This window comes from Sparus aurata, chromosome 13 (genome assembly GCF_900880675.1).
Source record: "Sparus aurata chromosome 13, fSpaAur1.1, whole genome shotgun sequence".
In the NCBI taxonomy this organism is placed as follows: domain Eukaryota; kingdom Metazoa; phylum Chordata; class Actinopteri; order Spariformes; family Sparidae; genus Sparus; species Sparus aurata.
Window position 1 is genome coordinate 449,712 of NC_044199.1, and position 19,878 is coordinate 469,589.

A 19,878-nucleotide genomic window follows, 5' to 3' on the forward strand; every position below is an offset into this window, starting at 1 on the left:
TATGTGAGCTGATAACATTTGCCCTGCTGTGGGTTCATTTCAAATAGAGCAGAGCTAAGCAAAAAAAAGAAAAGAAGATGGGTGTGTGTGTTCAACAGACAAGCATCAAACCTCTCGCACCAACACTTTAGAACAGGTAATTCTGGAGAGCGCTGATGCTCCAGTTCAGCAGAGATAACAAACATATGAGCTTCTGCCGGGATGAGAGACTAAGGACGGTGCTGAGTGGTCCACACCCCAGCTGCTTTATATTCTGATGATTTACAGTATAGAAGTGCACATGTTGATAGAAGCAGGCTGGTAAAATTGCTGAAGGAGCTCAGTCTGTAGTTTAGGATAGCATCAGAAATCGTAGTCGCTGTTTTACCTGCCGACCAGAGAAAACACAAGTTTCTCAATTTCTGAGTCTTCTTACAAGAAAACCTAATGAAGTTTGATTTATCATCTAAATGTGAGCATCTCTTTACTGTAGGGGCGACAAATCAGATGCTATTATGTTTGTGACACATTTTGTCTGAATCAATGCTGAGGCCCAAAGAGGAAAGTCACTGTATGTCCTCATTAGTGTAACCCAACATCAACAGTCCTGATTCCTGTCTGCTGGAACATCATCACCTCAGACTTGCTATGTTTTCTTCCCCTGTCCCGTCTCTGCAGGTGCTTACCCTCGGCTGTCCCTGAGTTTTAAGCTGAAGAGAAACATCGGGTACTTCATCCTGCAGACATACATGCCTTCTATACTTATCACCATCCTCTCCTGGGTCTCCTTCTGGATCAACTATGACGCCTCTGCTGCCAGAGTGGCTCTAGGTGAGGCTGGCGATACCAATATACAAAGATAGGCCGGGCAGAATGAGATTGCACCGGTGCTGAAATAGACTGACCGGGGAAATCCAAGCAAAAGCAGCTGAGAGATTCTTTACACAGTTTCTCCTCCTGACAGTCACATCAGTCACCTGAAGAGCAAATAAAGACAGAGAACATTGAGGGTTTCTAAAGAACCATAAAACATTCTCCTGAACAAGAGGACAGGTTTTAAATTATTCAAAAGAAAAAAAGAATCTGAAAATGAAAATGGCTCCCTGCATCTGGTCTGGTGTGATCCACGTCTCCCGAATCCCAAATATCCCAAAGTGGTTTAAAAAAACTGTTTCAAGTCAAAATCTTTATTGTAGCTTCTAAACTACACGTGTAAATGTGCACTCCTGAGTTTGACCACACGTCATCTTTTCAAATCAGTTTGGGATCCTGGAGCTTCTGGAGACTTGGATTTCTTCAGACAAGCTGTATGGAGCCATTTCCTGTTTTGTTTATCTTTAACATTTTAAGATAAGTCTGCAATTTAGGACATTTATTTGTCAGCTGGGAAACGTTGCGTCGAGTGTTACGGGTCAGCCATGTTTTTGTATGTTTGTTTTTTCCATCCCACACTCCAGTGGTTTAGGAGAATACAGGAAGTGTCTCTGAAATATATATATATATATATCTATATATATATATATATATATATATATATATATATATATATGTATATATATAGTATGACATCCATTTTTCCAACACTGTCCATTATTACAGCTCCACGTTTCAGTGTTGTGAAGGTATATATAACATTTTTCTTTGCTTCGGTTTCATTAAGAATTTGTTAAATAAATAATAAAATCCTGAAGTTTTTTTTTATAAATTCAGAAATGATAGAGAAAGAAGCAGAACACCGGCGCTGATCCGCGGCTACTGTTTCACTTCTCTTACAATCACTGTGAGTGTTAACAGGGTCAAACATCGTCCCAGTAGAACAAATGTCGCAGTGTTCCACGGATGTATTATTAAGTGATTTGTTTCCACTCCTGATTCGAGAGCCCCTGTGCTTTTCTGGAAGTCACAATTTCCCCCTGTCATCCTCGATTATGTAAACCCCGTGTAGCCCGTGAGCTTTATCTCACAGCCTCTGTGTTTATCGAAAGCTGCCCTGCCTTCTTTTCACCCGGCTCCATCCACCCGGCCTCATCCATCCCTCGCTTTCGTCGACAAGGCAATTTCGCTGATTGACGACTGAGCTGCATTTAGTGATCCGGGGGGAAGGCATGCATGGGATTTGATGAAAAAAAAAAAAAAAAGGTAATGCTCCATAATGGAGGCGGGTCAGCAGAGTTGGGGAATGTTCGGTCATTCCCCAATCTACACTAGATCCACGAACCACTTTCCTCTGACCTGGTTTGGGGCATTATAATGGACCTGTAATGGCTGAATCACATGCTGCAGAAATCCGTTGTTGTTATTGTTAAGCTCTCGCAGCAGCAGCTCGGGAAAATTGCCTGAATCCTATTTTGAGCGGTGGTCACCTGACAGCTTTGTGACAGCTGTATAATAATTTAGTAATTGTTGACAGACTCAGTAGAAATTGCCTTAAATAATGAAGCTCTGTGTGCGTTCTAAGTAGATGTACAGGTGCGTGGGGGAGGATTTGTGAGTGCTATAGGAGCTGAGAATACAATTATTTAATCACACGCAGAAAAAAACGTATATGAGCTTTAGAAGCAGCCTCTCATACCATCTGTAAATCCTGCCTATAGATAATACCATGGACACACACTATTGTCAGCACACTACATCCGAGCACCAGCGCTTTGCTAAAACCACAGAAATAATAACAATAAAAGTGTCTATGTAAGAGTCTGCGTGTCACTCATAATAAGCGCTCTCAACACATTGATATGCACAGTCGATCTGACAGTAACCGTCCCCACGGCGTGCTGGGCGAGGCTTTTTAAAAACCGTCTACAACTTTTCTCAGTAGGTGTTCTCCGCTAATGAACAAGACCAAGGTTGACATTTGAATTTCAAATCGCTGCGCCGCTTCAGGTGCACGTCTCTTAGCTTGTCTCCCAAATGCAAAGTTTGAAGTCATGGGGGTAAGCCCCTCGGTTTCATTGATCCTGACAGGCTTAATGAAGCGCAGACATGGCAGCGAGTTGATCACAAAGATGTCTTGCGGTCGGGAGGATTAAAAGTGTCACACATACAGAGAGAATAGGGAAGTAAGAAGGGATTCAGGTGATTGTTGCTATTTATTTAATACAGGGAAATATTTGAGAGGTGTCAGCGCTCAAGCATTTGCTCTTTCTGCACCAGGTATCACCACGGTGCTCACCATGACTACCATTAACACCCACTTGAGAGAAACCCTCCCCAAAATCCCCTACGTCAAGGCCATAGACATGTACCTGATGGGCTGCTTCGTCTTCGTCTTCATGGCTCTGCTGGAGTACGCGCTGGTAAACTACATCTTCTTCGGACGAGGTCCTCAGCGCCAGAAAAGGGCAGCAGAGAAATCAGCGATTGCCAACAATGAAAAGATGCGGATGGATCCAAACAAGGTAAGTAAAGATAAACTTGCTTCTGCAGTTTATGGAACTCATATGTTTATTGGGAGGACTGGTGTCCCGAAATCAAGTCTATTTAAAATTAAAAGAAAAAGTGAAAAAAGTGATAAAAGTGATAAAAGTGAGCTTCAATTCACTCGCAATCCCGAGTGGAAGCTGTTTTCTTTGCTCTAGATTCCCAGAATCAAATGTTTTCTTTACTTTGCAATGAGATGATAGCTTAATTATTCATAAAGCTGTCTGAGGAGCTTGGGATAATTACTTGAAAAGAAAAGAAATGTCACCACTTCAAATGGAGGGTTGACCCAGTGTTTCCTGCCTCACTGTGCCAAGGAAAGCCGGCCTAATAAGCTTGTTCTGCCTGTTTGAATGTGACATGATGCCAGCTGAAACAGGGAAAGGAGTTCTCTGAGCCGCTTGGCTTTGTCTTGAAAGAGGTGCGTTCACTTTCCCATCCTGTGCTCCGAGCTGACATGCAGGGATGCTACATGGACGTGCAGATATCAGCTGAGCCTCTGATGATCAGACGATCTTCTGATAATAACATTTATTGTTCAAGAGAAATACGCAACAACTGTATTTGCAGTTATTTGTGGAAATAAGGACTTCATTATTTCATAAAATGTATATTGTTGATAATCTCCGGATCCATCGGATATTGACTGACAAAGATTTAGCCTCTTGGGGCAACTGCCCATACTTCAGCCAGCAGACAACAAATAATCTAGATAACAAACAAGAGATTTCCAGGCCAAGATCAAATCAATTTTCAAATCAGTTTCATTTTTATAACCCAAAATCACAGTCACATTGCCTCAGTGGGGTTAAAAGCTTGATCAGCAACGTAATATGTGAGAACAGACATGTTCAAATATGAACAGATATGAATATGACTGCATATTCACTGGAAAGAATACAAAGTAAGGAGCCTTATCCTGATCAAACGATAGCTGATGGGTTTCCAGATTGAATGTTTAGTTTCTGTTTTTCACACCGACTGTTTACCTGCATGCAACCAACGATAACCTTTCCTTAACCTTTAAAATCTTTTCCTTTGCCTGCAGTGAGCCAACGTATACAGACGTCTTTTTGTAGAGATGATATTGCTGCACTCCACACTGACCCAAGTATCCATTTTGATTCTGTTTCGTTGCAGTGGCTGGTGGGTAATGTAGTGGGCAGAGATGACACACTGTATGCAAGAATGAAACAAAGGGATCTGGACGGCCATGACTCGATTTGGGAACCGATCTTTGTGGACGACGCAGCGATCGGACTTAGCGATCAGAAGAATAAGGTACCGGAAAAAGCTATTTTTACTGCTACCGTACATTTACACCTGAGAATACTGGTTTTAATCAGAACAATGAGCTGAAAGATGCTAAAACGCACCATAGACGTCTGTGGGTTTGTTGGAACAACCTCTCACACGTCATTATTAACCTTTTTAAAACAGAACTTTGGTACTTTGGTATTTTCATTTGTTACTCATTTGATTTATTGGGGAAAAAAGAGTTGCATGATATTAATTGACTGGAAAAACATGAATCTTTTCCTTGGACAGATGGACTCACATGAAAACATCCTTTTGGGCACCTTGGACATCAAGAACGACATGGGTGTTTCAGAGCTGGCTCTCGGTCTAAACGACCCACGAAATACCATGCTGACATACGACAGCTCAACTCTACAGTACCGTAAAGCCGGACTGGCCCGGCACAACTTTGGCCGGAACACGCTGGAGTGCCACATGACTCAAAAGAAGAGTCGACTACGCAGGCGCGCTTCACAGCTAAAGATTAACATCCCAGACTTGACTGATGTAAACTCTATTGACAAATGGTCGAGGATGATCTTCCCAACCGTCTTTTCCTTCTTCAACATCGTTTACTGGCTTTACTATATCAACTAAAAGGAAAAAGGACTTCAGTGAGGGCAAGAAGAAACAGCAGAAGATGTTGCTCATTTCTTGTTTGTATCTGGTTTGTTTCATTTTTTATGTGATCTTGTAACACTGGACTGAATTTCTGCATTCAGGACTCGATCATCGTGTCTTGGAATACCACATCTGCTGGCTAACACGTGAAAACCTTATAGACGAGAGATTACAAACATATAAGGTGCCTGTTCCTCTGTAAATGTTCAACATTTTACTTTTTTTGTGAATTGTGTGTCTTGACATTTTTTTCAAATGTTTGTTTGCATTTTTTTTTCATGTTAGACTTACAGCATACATCATTTATTGCCAAAAATATAATATATGACACAGAAATTGACAAAATAGCATTTTGAAAATGACAATTTACTTTTACTGAGACGACTCAAGAAGTGCTGAAGCACGTTTGGGTCTCCAGGGTTTGTACCAATAATTATGTTGAAGATACGAAACGTATCGTTGTGTTGAAGTAACTTCATACCAATAGCTTAATTTCAAATTGTCTTAATTTCTGAGTATTTTCTCATTTCAGTAGCTATTCTAATGAAGTGGCATTAGATAATATCAACGAAGATCATTCCAAACTTCCAGGTTTTAACTCAGATTGCACTCAAGAAACCTGTTGAAGGTCACAAATAGCATAATGTAAAGAAGCATACAGCTAATGCAGCTCATCGTTGTGTTCTGTCAAAGAACAAAGTTCAGCTGTTTAGTCTGTAACTGTGTGTAAATATCAGCTGTGTAGCAGTTATTATATGATCAATACGACCAACAAAATTCCTTTTCAGCTCTCTATTCATACTATTTGGAATGCGTATATAAAAAAAGATGTTCACAGATGCTGAAAGGGCACCTAATTGTTATTATTATTATATTATATTATTTATTAGCTCTAATAATCATCTCATGGTTCAAGAGGAACACATTTACAAAGCTCAAAGGATTCCATTGGTCCATGACGACCAGAAAAGCACAAAAATCATCAAATATCAGCATTTGAAACCATTATTTGAATATATTTTGTTATAAAGATTATTTTAGTTTTTTGTCGCCAGTGGGTTTTTATATTGTGTGTGCCTCCCCAGCCACATTAGTTTAGGTTCAAACCTCTTCATTACGCATTGTTTCCAGATTGAAAAGGACACAGCCGTAAACCCAAAACGAACTTATTACAGATAATTGTTTAATATCACTACTGATGCTGTGCGTTGACCGCGTGTTCACAAGGTAGATTTTATAAAAGACTTTGCACACAAGTTCTTAAAAAGCCATAGAGGCTGTAACATAGTTCTTCTAAAACCTGGTGCTCATGGACGCTGTCTTAGGAAGAACTTTATTAATACGACTAAAATCGCACCATGTTTCAGTTTCAGTCACAGTTCAAATGTAGAAACACAACTAGGGCTGTAATGTCACACACACACACACACACACAATACCAAATCACTTATCAAAGTGTGAACTGAATTGAAGCTGAGGAAGCCAACAGTGAAGCAGTCGCAGAGAGGCAGTGAAGGTAACTCAGGTGGCTGAAGCTTCGCTCCTTTGTCTCACCTGCTTCTTCTGAGTTCACCTGAGGATCATTTCTCCTGCTACATCGTTCATTTTGATAGTGGAGGTGTGAGTGAACCTTTAACAACCATGTTGAACTGTTCACCTCACACGTGTCCACATCCAGGCGCTCCTCGCTGCATGCTGTGTACAGTAGTTTCTCCTTGATATTAAGTTTGTTATCGTTTCATTTCTGCTTTTTGTGTCCTTCACTCACCTCACAGGTGAGCGTAGATATCATACTTCTGTGATGAGTTTATAACAAGTGTGTCTGATTATTACAAGTATTGATGATGATATTGATGATATTTACATTTTTCTATAAAGCATTTAAGAAACAGTCACGGCTGTTGAAGAATGACACAATGATGCATTCTCACAAACACTGCCGACAGCTGAAGCGTCGACTTCGGCTCAACATCGTGTGAGACTTACAATAAAGTCCAGTTCAGCCCGAGCCCGGCCCGTCAGCTCACTGGTGTTTACATGTTCTCATGGAAATGAATCGTTTTCACATTGTGTTGATCTGCGTATTGAAAACATTGTGAGTATATTATAAGAATTTGTTTGGGCTCTTTTTGATAGTCCTGGTGATTACACCAACACATTTCTCTCCTTCATTGTGTTTAATATGGAAGACGATCCGCCCACTGTAAAAAAACAACAACAGCTTTTTGGCTTTTTTATCAGAATCTTGAGTTTAAAGTCCAAATTCTGAGAAAGAAGTCCGGATTGTAAAGAAATACGTCACATCCTCATTTCTTTATTTTTTACTCCGGCCCTGATCTTCTTCCATGTACACCTGTATCTCCGACACGGTCATTTTATAAGTGTGAAAAAAGAAAAAAGGAAATTATTGGCGTTGTACATTTTTCTATAGATGATTATGAGCTGAACTCAAATGGGACCATTTTCCCCTCTAACATATCTAAGTATGTATATATCAGATATCAGTATATTATTAATCAGAAATTGGAACATATTATTCCTGTAAATAAATACCCATGAGCTTTTAACAGCCGAGACAAAAGGACATCATTTCTACTGTAGTGTTACCAGAATGCTCCGGCTGACGTGAATCCATGTAAATAATCTATTTTACAGTCACTCGATCACTTTTTCTTTCTGTTCGCTCTGTTTGTCAAAGCACATTTCTTTGGTTTTGCCAAAATGTAACATGTATACATGAATGTAGTTGATATTCTGTTGCAGCATGTATTTGCTGTAATGTGTCAGCAAAATTATAACAATTTCTTGTACCAATGATCAGCTAGATATAATGTACACCACTCAAACACACACACACACACACACACACACACACACAGACACACACACACACACACACACACACACACACAAAGGGTCAAATGATAGCGAGGCTAGCGTGGCCTTTGTATCGGCCCGTGAGTCAACCATCTCAGGTCAGCACAACTCACACTGCTAACAACACAACAAACTCCAAACGTCAAACCCAACAGAACCTGAGGAGAAGTTCTTAGTGAGCTGAAGCTGAAGGTTTATTTTTTTCTCTGTTTTCTGCTTTTCTCTGTTTAAAACAATTCCTATAAAAGTTTTACATTTTTCACCCTTTTTACAGCATCGGCAGAATCCAAACACCTAAAAATGTTAAAAGTCATTTACGGTAAACCCAGCTCAGTGACAGACGGTTCTGAGCCGACCCGTGGTTCTGTCCACGGTGATGCTGTGTGTCGGATGCTGTGGTGTGTGTGAGTGTGTCAGCCTCACAGCTGGCAGGAAGGTCTGCTTCATAAGTTCTACACTTTGAATATGTGTTTGTACTTCACAGCGCTTCTTTCTTTCATATATTTTTATACTTCTATACTCCTGTGTAAAAAAAAAAAAAAAAAAGGAAAAAAAAAAAAGAAGAAGCTGCAAACACTGTTTTTTGGCAAAACCTTGTAAATCCAATTTTGGCAATTTTCACATTTATACTATACAGAACGAGTACATTGTCCTCAAGGGATTGTGAAAACTAAATGACATGTATGCTTACAAAATCCTCCATGATCCCTGATATTAAGTCAAAAAAGTCACTAAAAACATGGTCGGACAAAGTTTGAAATGGCTTTTTTTTGTTTGTTTTCTTTGTTCCTGGAAAGTTAAGGTTTTTGGAAATGCAAGGTTTTCATCAGGACAGCAGAGTCTTCTCTGGAGAGCAAGGACAGAGTGACATCCGAAAAGCCTAAACGACACATCTTGGTGACAGTGTATGTTTGCACACACTCACAGAAGAAGCCTTAGCCTCCCGCTGCCTGGAATTCACTCCAAGGAGCATCAACCCTTCTTACCCTCTCGACTCCCTCCACCTTGAAAAATCCTTGTATGTGCCACTCACGAGAACATTCCCAGAAACCAAGAGCTGTACCCTTTCTCAAAGATAAGCCTGTAAAAGTCAGCGTCTGTCTTTACTATGAATACATTGTCAATAAATATTGTATACAGTTCTAAATCTGACTGTTTATTTTCACACTACATTGAATGAGACTGAACAAAATTCTATTTGTGGTTTAACGGGACAAACGTGCTACATTTTATTAGTTTCTGCGTTAGAACGTTTATATCCAACAAGTGAGACGCATGTAACAGCTGAAAAACGTCTCAAACTGATTATTTATGTTTAAATATGCAAATGATGCATTGTGTTTGCATGCAGGTGATTGTGCACATCAGATGGAGCTTGTGTCTACAAAATGAACTTAATTGAACAGAAACGTTTATTTTATTGACAGTCAAAGGCTTTCACCTAAGGAATTAAGGAAATCTCTTTATATCACTCCATAAATAGAATCATCTGTCAGGCATAACAAATCCATTTTCACCATGTGTTGATATATAAATGTTATATATAATATAACATATAATGCAATCAGGTGATGATGCCTTTAAGAATCTGTCCTGGTGAGATTTCTGAGCTGGCCTTGTTCTTTCTACTTGAGGGAAATTGTGAGCGGCCTACAACAAAAAAAGTCCCCGTTCACTTTGCTAACCTGCGTCAGGGCCGTGTTATTTGTGCAGGAACGTTGCCTGAAGAAGTCTTAGCTGACAGAAAGGCATTTATTGGTACAACTAGTACAAACACTGAAACTTAAAGCACAGCCGAGTAACTGTGAACTAATATACAAATCCACTAGTTTAGGAGGAGGTTAGCAGTTTGTCTAAATTTAATCCAGTCAATGAGGTTTTTGTTTGACGAGAGGGGCAAACTTTTGTAATGTAGTAGCTTTAACAGCACCAGTGTGGTGCCCCTCCTCCTCGCCCATGTGTGGAGGTCCACACCTGATCCTGATCATCAGTTGGGCCGGGTGGTACAAAGTGCTGCTGGTGCCGGTGGGCTGGGCAGCTCACAGTGACTGAGCTTCAGACTGCATGTTCTTTTGGAGATTAATCTGTCTTAAATAGACTGTTTTCTAGCTTAAAGCGAAACTCTCGCCAAAATGCAACCGAGGCTTTATTTGGGATTGAATATGAGTCAAACCTTTGTGTGAAAGCATAATTACGACGAAAGAGGCACTTTTAAGATTTACTGTAGTTTCGGTTTTGGTCACGTTAGTTTTGAACGGGAGTGCATGGGGCACGACACGCTAGCATCAAAATCTCTATTTTTAGAACAGTAAGAAGGCTCGACACAACATGAAACTTTGCTCGTAGCATCACCAGGGTCTCTACTCATGAACAAGAGCATTGAGAACATTGTTTGTGTACACAGAGTTTATGAAAAAGAAGGTTTTTGAACTACTCACGTTAGCTGCTGCACCTCCTGCGCGTCGCCTTCATGGCAGGCAAAAAGTGTCGATCCCTGAGTGCGACCTGACAGGCACGCTTCGGGAGCGGTTCACCATTATTCTCCTGCCTGTCAGGTCGCACTCGGGGATCGACACTTTTTGTCTGCCATGACGGCGACGTGCAGGAGCGCAGCAGCTAACGTGAGTAATTCAAAAACCTTCTTTTTCATAAACTCTGTGTACACAAACAATGTTCTCAATGCTCGTGTTCATGAGTAGAGACCCTGGTGATGCTACAAGTGCCTCTTTCGTCGTAATTATGCTTTTACACGAAGGTTTGACTCATATTCAATCCCAAATAAAGCCTCGGTTGCTTTGTGGCGAGAGTTTCGCTTTAACAACCACATCCTGTTTCTTCTCCCTCCGTTCTGCTCGGTGTTATTTGACTATGTTACTCCTCTGGCCTTACGGGGGCGTCGCAGCACCAGACCACATCCTACACTCACTGTTTCAGTAAGTTGTGCTCCAAGTGATTTGTGGATTTAATACCGAAGGCCGAAGTTTCAAACAACTTTATTCCAAAGCTCAGTAGGTGCAAGGTCAGTGTTACCCTTGCTGGCAGTGTGAATTTTCCAAACCACTGCTCATGCATTTGCATTTCAATTTCAAGGCTTCGCATCACAGAGGTCAGTAACACGCATTAAACATTGAGGGAAATTATGCTTATCTGGAGTGAGAGATGCTCTAAGTGCTGTGATTTCAGCACATTCCCACTGGTCTGACCGCGATGAAAAACAGTGTTTTATCTTAAATAAAACAGGCTCTGCTCTGATCAGTGTGTAAGAGCAGCAGATCAACTCTCAGCTGATCCTTATTTTTGCATTCAGTTGCATACAAATAAGACACAAGTTACTGTATCAGTACCGAGCTCTTCCTGTGCTGGACCATCAGTCAGGATCCTCAACGGAGCGGAGAGAGAAGCACTTATGTGTTTACAGCAAACCCCAAACCCATTTTCCATGTTTCACATTGACTGCGAGTGTCAGTGAGAGGAGGAACTACTGCTGAAGCTGGCCTGTAAATATTTTTCAAGGAACTTTTACAGATGCACAGCCCAGTTTCCCTGAGAATTACTCCCATAGTAGACGATGGTGCAGGTTGAGATTTATGTCCAGTCAGCGGTCAGTGTGTCCTGTGCAGAACACGGGCTGACGAGGAGGTTGTGGAGGACAGGAGCGCAGCCTGACGGCAGGATTCAATCTTCTTTTTATTGACTATAACAACATTTACCTGCCTAATATTAATCATTAGCTTATTTGCCATAACAGTCAACCTTCCCTCAGTGTAACCCTTCTGTAGTTACCCCTCTCAGTGATACCACAGACGGGGAAAATGTTTAATTGAAGAGATTTTTGCAGAGTTGTCTCTTAACATTCTGTCTGGTGATATTGTTGAATGGGAGGTAGTTAACAAAGACATTTAATATTATTTTTAAGATACCATAAAATACGTCCACTCTACACAGAAGCAGTTCAAAGGCAGTGATAAAGTCAAAGATGAAAGAAAGTATGTTCGCTTCCACTCTGCTTCTGTTTCACACATCCAAAGCATCAGGGCAGTTTTAGTTTTAGATCTTCTTCTATATCGGTAAAAGTGGCTGTGCTCAAATATTCAGCCCCGTGTTAACTGAGGATTATCACTGACAGCAGCTCTTGCCTTTGTATAGCACAGCAAACATGACTGCCAAGGGCTAAGGCTTCAGTCTACGACAGTGTTGAGCCAAGAGGCCTTTCAGTCTGTTCCATCATATCTGTAAGAATGCAATAATACAGCAGCTGCCTTTTTCAAGGGCTCAAGATGGAGCGGCAATTATTTACAACTTATTTCCTCTCAGAATAGCCTCTTTTCTATTTCTGCTCACTTCACCTTTGATACTGAATCCTTCTCTGGCATCTTGACTTGGTGACTCAAGGAACTCTCTTCAGTGGAATATGTATAAATTTGGGCTGTCAAACGATTAATTTTTTTAATCGCGATTAATCGCATTTTGTCCATAGTTAACTCGCGATTAATCGCAAAGTAATCGCAATTTTTTGGCACATTTCTTTCTGTTCTAAATGTACCTTAATGTATTTTTTTTCATGTTCTTAATACTTTTAACAACATAAGAAAGGGCAAATATGCTTTATGAAAATGTTTATTCAACACTTTAAATCATGCAGGAAAATAAAAGGCTCAGTAAATATCCCCTCACCCTAAATGGGATCAAAACATGGTGATGTCAGCTTTTAGCGAGGGGGGCGGTGGGCTCTCTGCATCTGCCGTGTGTTTGGCTGCAAATGATATTTGAGACTCGACGTACTTCAGTGGTAACTCATTTCATGTCGACAGTACGTGCAGATAACTTTTGTCCTATGGACCGAACCATCTGGCAGTGTTTTGAAAGTGAATTTGCCGTTCATAAGTCCTTTCTCCATTTACTTTCACTTTCACTTTTCAGTCCACTGTGTTTTTCCCGAAGCCAACCCTGCTTCTTCTTCTTCTGATTCCCTTTCTTATTCTTCTGCCGCCCTCTGGATCAAGACTACAGGTGCCATCGACGGCCATAAATCAAACAATGCGCATTTCTTTTTTTTTAATACCGAGTGTTAATCGCGCATTTTGTTAAAAAATTAACAGCGTTAAGAGGATGTTGCGTTAACACATTATTAACGTGTTAACTTTGACAGCCCTAGTATAAATATGTAAATATAAAATACTGTAAAAACATGTCAGCAAGGTAATGATGTTGTTTCCTCTCCGTCCTTTAATGCAGCAGAGCAGCGGTGGACGCAGGATGCTGGAGGGGCATCAGGAGGGCACTTCATCACGTTTAACAACCATATAGAGGCATTGTTAAATGTCTTGAGTTTTTCCTGCCTGTTTCCTCAGTTAACTAATCTTTGTGTATTGAGTCTGTGTGTGTTTCCTCTCTCGCTGTCAGTCCGTCTGTGTGTTCCTCATCAGTTCTGTAGTCCTGCATGTTGTTCCAGGTTCCTGATTGCTCCAAGTTCACCTCGGCTGCCTTTTGGATTTCACTGTGTTTTCACTGGACGAGTCCTGTTTGGACTGCTCAGCGTTGGACTTGTTACCTGGACTTCCCAGCTGACTTTAGTTAATTTGTGTTGCTGTGCCGGCTTCTGCTTCCACCTCCAGTAAGTTCATCAAATGTACCTTTTGTTAATTCTACTCCGTTTGTCTCGAGTCCTCCTTTTGGGGCCTTTGGCAATCGAAACAGCGCTAAAAAAAAGATATCATGATGATGTAGTAACATTACGTCATCCACTGAGAGAAGACCAGCATGCCACACCAACAGGTTAACTGTACATTTCATTGTGTAACACATGCTAAAACTGTAGGTGGCCAATATGACAAATGGAAGTGAAGCGAGATTTCTTTGGCTCCACAGAGTGTGATCAGTACTTTGGTGGTCTTGTGGTGGTGGAGGCAGACAGGCATGCCCAGAAATGTGCCTGGTTCAAATCCCGATGCTGACAGCTCTCTTAATGAGAGGATGTGGTTTTCAGCTGTCACAGGGACTGCTGATAGGAAAGCAGCGCCACGTGACTGCACACTCCACAATCTCTGAGGAAGTTGTGAGATGCTACCAAGCAAAATAAAAAAGTAGTGCCTTTGAGCAAAGTAGTAGAATTCCAGTGGAAGCTGTTTGTTGGCAGATTGTGAGCCCTCTCCAGCTCATTATGTGTGTGTTCAAATTGCATCGCACACTGTACGCCAGCATAATCAAAAGAATCTGCCTCCCATGGAAACCGAGATCTTTTCAGTTTTGCATTGTGTTTTTCACGCAGTGTGAAGCTGAGATTTGTAACCGAGCCGCGGCGGTGTAGAAATAGAGCCGTGGTGGCTCAGGATAGGAGGACATGAGTCATGACACAGAACTGTAGGGAGGCCTGGCAGAACAACAAAGACATTAGAGTCCCATGCAAAATTCTCCTTTTCATTTTTCACCCACAACACCCTTTTTGGTCATCACCCACAGCCTGCGTGTGTGTCTTTGCGTAACCCACGTCATCGTTTTTATAAATCATCCAGTGCTTCAGATTAAACTGACAAAGGGAAGCGGTATGTTCAGCCAAGATATCATAACAGCATTATTATAAAGGGTGACTCACCTCCGAGGGATACGTGAGGCGCAGGAAGTCTTCCTCAAGCATGTTTAGGTGTCTGTTTGTGTATTTGCTTTTCAGTTGTGTAAATGACTTGTATGAATCATTCTTGGCACTGTAAGACTTGCTCCTCCAACTCGCTGACACAGAACAACTGAGTGATTAGTATTGTACCCTCCACTGTGGCGGCCTTAGCCACGGTAGCTTGAAAGGACTCCAGCGCAGATACACAAGGCAGGCAGCAGCAGAACCGGTGGGTTAGTCTGGTAACAGTGTGTTAAATGGCTGAACATCTAAGCACAAAGACTTCCCTGCAGTCATGTAAGTTGTTTGAAGCCGCTTCAAGTCTTTTGCTGTCTTTACTTCTTGAGTCTTTGCTCAGACACTGATTCTCTACAGGTGTGATGACAGAGGTAACCAGGCCCCCAGGAAGACCACCAGGCTTTGAAGCTGATTTTACATAATGCCTCAGCTATAAAGTCACCTAATGCATACACCTCACACCATGAAAGTAAATCATAAAGAGGCGGCTGTACAACACTGGGGTGTTTTTGGAGCGTCACTGCATCCACGAAATGAATCATTTCACTGTTGTGACCTTCATGAAATGGTCAGATAACATTTGGAAAGTACGGTGGCCCTGAAGGTAAAACACAAACACGTTTTTAGAAAACATTTCAGCCGTGTTGTTGTTGACAACACAACATGACTGAAATGTTGTCATGTTTTCTGACCTTTCTTGACCATCAGGGCCACCATAGAAATGTCTTCAAGAGCAGCACGATTAAATCCTGTTATTACCATTTTCAGTTAGCGAGAGGCTAACAAGTCTCCAGTGAATGCACTGTGGACCCACAGTGTGCAGCATTCAGGTGATTTCATCCCCTTGATTTTCTTTATGCAGCACTGAGCAGCTTTCATAACAGCCAGGCTTCTGACGTTGGATCCGGTTCTAATCATACATTCATGGAATCAAGGTTCTGTCAGTGTCTGTGCTGTTGTTAGATGGTTTGGGTGCATGAATTACCTGAGTGTGGAACATTGCTCATGTCCTAAAACGTGGTCATGGTCATAAAAACCTTGTTTTTGTTCCAGTCTCTGTCATCAGATGTGAATGTTCTTGATGCTCTTTCTTCTGCCGTCCACTTACGGCTGGTGGAAAACTTTGACCTCTTTTCTTCCAATGCTGTGATTGGCTACACTGTCAGAGCAGAAGGTTTGTATTGTACCTTTAAGGATACATGGACTTGTCACAGTACCCTCTAAGGACCAGCTGTTGAATCCTTGACATTGGAGTTTGTACTTGTACAGTCACAGGGAACAACTGACCTTTTTAAAAGGTACATTTAGTTATCATGAGGTCCAATATTTAGCTCTAGGGTGTACATTAGTGTAGATTGTACCTTGAGGGACAGAAATGGACTCCTAATGTGCCTCATTCCTGACAGTGTATGTAACACCAGACTAATTAATCAGTGCATTGTCCAGAGAAAATGTGCAGCCACAGAAATTAGGTAACATGGCTGACGTTACGAGGCGAGGAACACAAACGACTCTGAACAGAGTGTATAATGATGAAACTTCATTTCTGTTGACTTTGGTTGGCAAAGACTTCGCCCACCAAAGCGACGGAGCTGAGCTGGGTTTTTTTCTGTCAGCGAGGCAGAACTAGGTTGACAGATTAAAGCTTTACTTTTGTTATTCTGCTTTGTTAATTTATTTTCTCATCTTATGAAACTTCAAGAAACATCTTTAATTTCTCTGTCTCAGCCTCTCTGCCTCTGTATGTGTGTGTTCCTAGTTAATTAGGAGGAATATATGTTAATGGGAGGCTGCTAGCAGACTAATTAAGATTCTGATTAGAGCGAAGATACTGTCAGCCAGTCCCAGTGTGTGTGTGTCTGTGTGATGAGTGCGTCTTGCTGCTGGCTCGCTTGTTGAGGAAGTCGTCACAGCTCTAACATGCACTGGATGAAAAGATTACACAGTACTGGATCTGTTTGGTCTCTGCTCAGGAAATGAACAGATTCTTAGGTACAATGGTGAATTTCCATTTTATAAAATAAAATAGAGGGAATGAGGCGTTGGACGTGTTGAGTGGGAGGTAGCTGCAGCCATGGTGCATCTCTTCATTTTGGCTGGCAGAAGACCACAGGCTGACTTTAAGACAGGAACACAGTGATCCTCTAATAATGGGCTTATTTATACGTGTGTGTGGGTGTTTGCACGTGTCTTCTCTCCACGTCTGTCTCCGTGTGTCCGTCTCTCTGTATTATTTGGGATTCTGCTACATCCGTGTGTTTTTTGCCACTTTGTCGAGGTGCACGGTGTCACTTTTGAGCCGTGCATGTTTCTTACTTCCGGAGAGAAATCAAAGATTTTCCCTGTTGTGCATCAGGCGTAGCAGCGACGTATTGACAAGAGCCTCATATGAACAATTCCTTTTATCTGTCTCTCTGATGCCTTTTCTCTCTCAGTTTCTCTCCGTGTGACTCACACCCTCTTTCCGTCTCCAATTCTTCCTCTCTATTTAACACTCTCTTTTCATCCTCCTCTTCCCGCTTCCTTGTTACATCACTGTTTTTTCTGATGGCTTCTCTCCAGTTTTCTATCTCTGGCGTTGCCCACATGCTGTGCCATGTGGATAGTGAAAAAAGGAAGCGAGAATCCGACATCTGTAGGTTGTAAGACGGAGTGACACTCGGCTTCAAAAGTGACTCAATCATACAGTACGCACACCGCCATCGATGTGAGCAGTGATGCATGCACTGAAGAATGAACTGCAAAGATTAGATTAATTCATGAAAGGGACAGATATTTAGCTTAAAGTCACTCTGACTCTACAGTATATGCTGAGGTTTGAAGGCAGAATTATAAATGTATGCAGCAGAGACAGATCGACCTTTATGATGTCCTGAGCCGACAAAATCATATTTTCTGGGGATTGAAACTGTGATTTGAAATGAGATGAAATGAGATAAACTGACTGATTCAGTCGCTGAGTTTTTGTTATATGAATGTGAAACACCTGTGGAATGAAAGGCTTTATGGTACAAAATAGTTCTGCCAGTGACAAATGATGGAATTCTGCTCCTCTTTATAAATTCTTAGCCTTTCACAAAGAGTGTCGAGAGATCACTTTGCTATGAAAAGTGTGTTTGAAATGAAGGTGATCTATTTCAAAGACAGACAGCGGGTGACTGCAGCGATGGTAAAGAGACTGATCTTTGCATGATCATATACATACATACATACATGAACACATGCACAGACAGACAGATGTAGCACAGTTTGAAAAATGGGCAGGATTAGAAGAAATACATTATGAGAGCCGAGGTAGGAGCTGCCATTAGTCATGATCCATCAGAGCAAACCTTCTCCACAGCCTTTAAAGAAGTGCAGACTGCTCTGACAGTTTGGTGGATGGAAGACAACAACTTAGTGCAGACCTGCCATAACTGCTGATGTCCTTGTGTGGGAGGTGCAGAATTTCAATGAGTGAAGATAAAGCACATTGAATTAGTTTAGCACATGTTCTAAATGCTTCACTCCTGTCCTGGAAGGATCACATCAGTTGTATAAGCTGTTTGTAATTCTGGGCCAAAAGCCAAACTCACATTTGTTATTAGCAAATGTTCTCTGGTGAATTTACATTCCCCCTGGACTTCCTGTATTAATCACCTTAAATGAATTCTGATTTAAAAAACAGAAGGGCACTTAGTTAGTAATGACAGGAAGTCAGAGGAGAGGTAATCTATGATCAGAGAGTCAAGTCCATTTAACAGTCATTTCATAGCTTCAGTCAGATTGCATTGCAGCTGGAGCCTGTGGCTGAAACCAGCTTCAGGATGTCCCAGTTTCAACGTTTCCATGAACACTAAACTCTCTAAAAGCCTCTTGAATTAAAGTCTCAATATTGTGTGACCATTGATGCTGTCCTGTGTTGATGTTCTATCTTACAAACAGGAGCATTGAACAGTCTAATCAATGCTACTGAATCATCTGCCGACACTTCTGGAATCAGTTTCTTGTTCTTTCGTGACACGTGAAACCTCCTGATGATGGTTTTGAAGCGACGCTGAAGGGCTTGAATAATCAACAATATTGCACTTATTTGGAATTACTTTTATATATATTTAGTTTTTTATACTACATATAAACATAATTGTCCATTTGACTAAACATAACAAATGCATATGCTTCCAAACGAGACAGAATGTTTTATTCAATGCCTCCCACAGTCACCAGATCTCAACCACCTACTGGATCTTACAGGTCGACATAGTTGAGCACTTTATTTAAATATAATGATGCATCCACACAATTGTTTAAGTTTCCTGTTTTCTTTTTAATCATGTGTCTATGAGCCCTGAAGAGCTCAGCTGTTGTGTGATTGGCTGAACTGTAACCTGCGATATGTAGAAGCTTTATGTTTCTCTCTGTGGAGACTTTACTTTCTTTACAGTCACTTTTCTGTGTTATTGTGGGAATGCTGTGCTCATTGTTTAGTTTGACTCAGGCACAAAAAACACTTGGTTATAGTTGAGAAAAGATCGATGTCATGTGACATGTCACAACATCTCATACAAGGAGTTCCTGAAAACATTCAGAGGTCTCACACTTACAAATGTTATAACACAGTCTTGAACTGTAGTCGCTGGCTTGTTGCCGACATGTCGCTCAAACAGAATCCACCCCAACTCTGAACTGAAAGTAAGATTATAAGATTATAATATACATTTAATTTGAATATGATATTATGTAATGACTGAATGTCAATATGACACAGACACATTTAAACATATCAGCGGTTTGAGGAAACATTAAATGCCAACATTTCATTCTGCCTGCCGGGTTGCTTAATGAGTTGGTTGTGGGTTGGTTGTGAGTTGGTTGTGAGTTGGTTGTGAGTTGGTTGTGATGCGTCTGAGCCACAGAAACAACACAAATCAAAGGTGCAGTGAGCATCATGAGCAGATCTCAGTCATTTTCCCCACCAGAATGTTTTGCACTGCTTCATGTTTACCGACACAATCCCAGCTGCACCTCACAGCAGGTGACTCAAATACAAAAGAGGTATAGGTGAGAAAACAAAT

At 41.2% G+C, this 19,878-nt stretch overlaps 1 protein-coding gene across 1 annotated transcript in view; it reads left to right on the forward strand.

The window, feature by feature from the left end:
* Positions 1 to 5,295, forward strand: part of gabrb2b (gamma-aminobutyric acid type A receptor subunit beta2b) — a 61,520-nt gene extending 56,225 nt beyond the window's left edge. Inside the window, exons 7-10 of the mRNA XM_030438287.1 lie at positions 658 to 810; positions 3,133 to 3,377; positions 4,540 to 4,680; positions 4,948 to 5,295. Coding sequence (XP_030294147.1) covers positions 658 to 810; positions 3,133 to 3,377; positions 4,540 to 4,680; positions 4,948 to 5,295 — 887 coding nt within the window. The remainder of the gene's footprint in view (positions 1 to 657; positions 811 to 3,132; positions 3,378 to 4,539; positions 4,681 to 4,947) is intronic.
* The last annotated feature ends 14,583 nt before the right edge of the window (positions 5,296 to 19,878 follow it).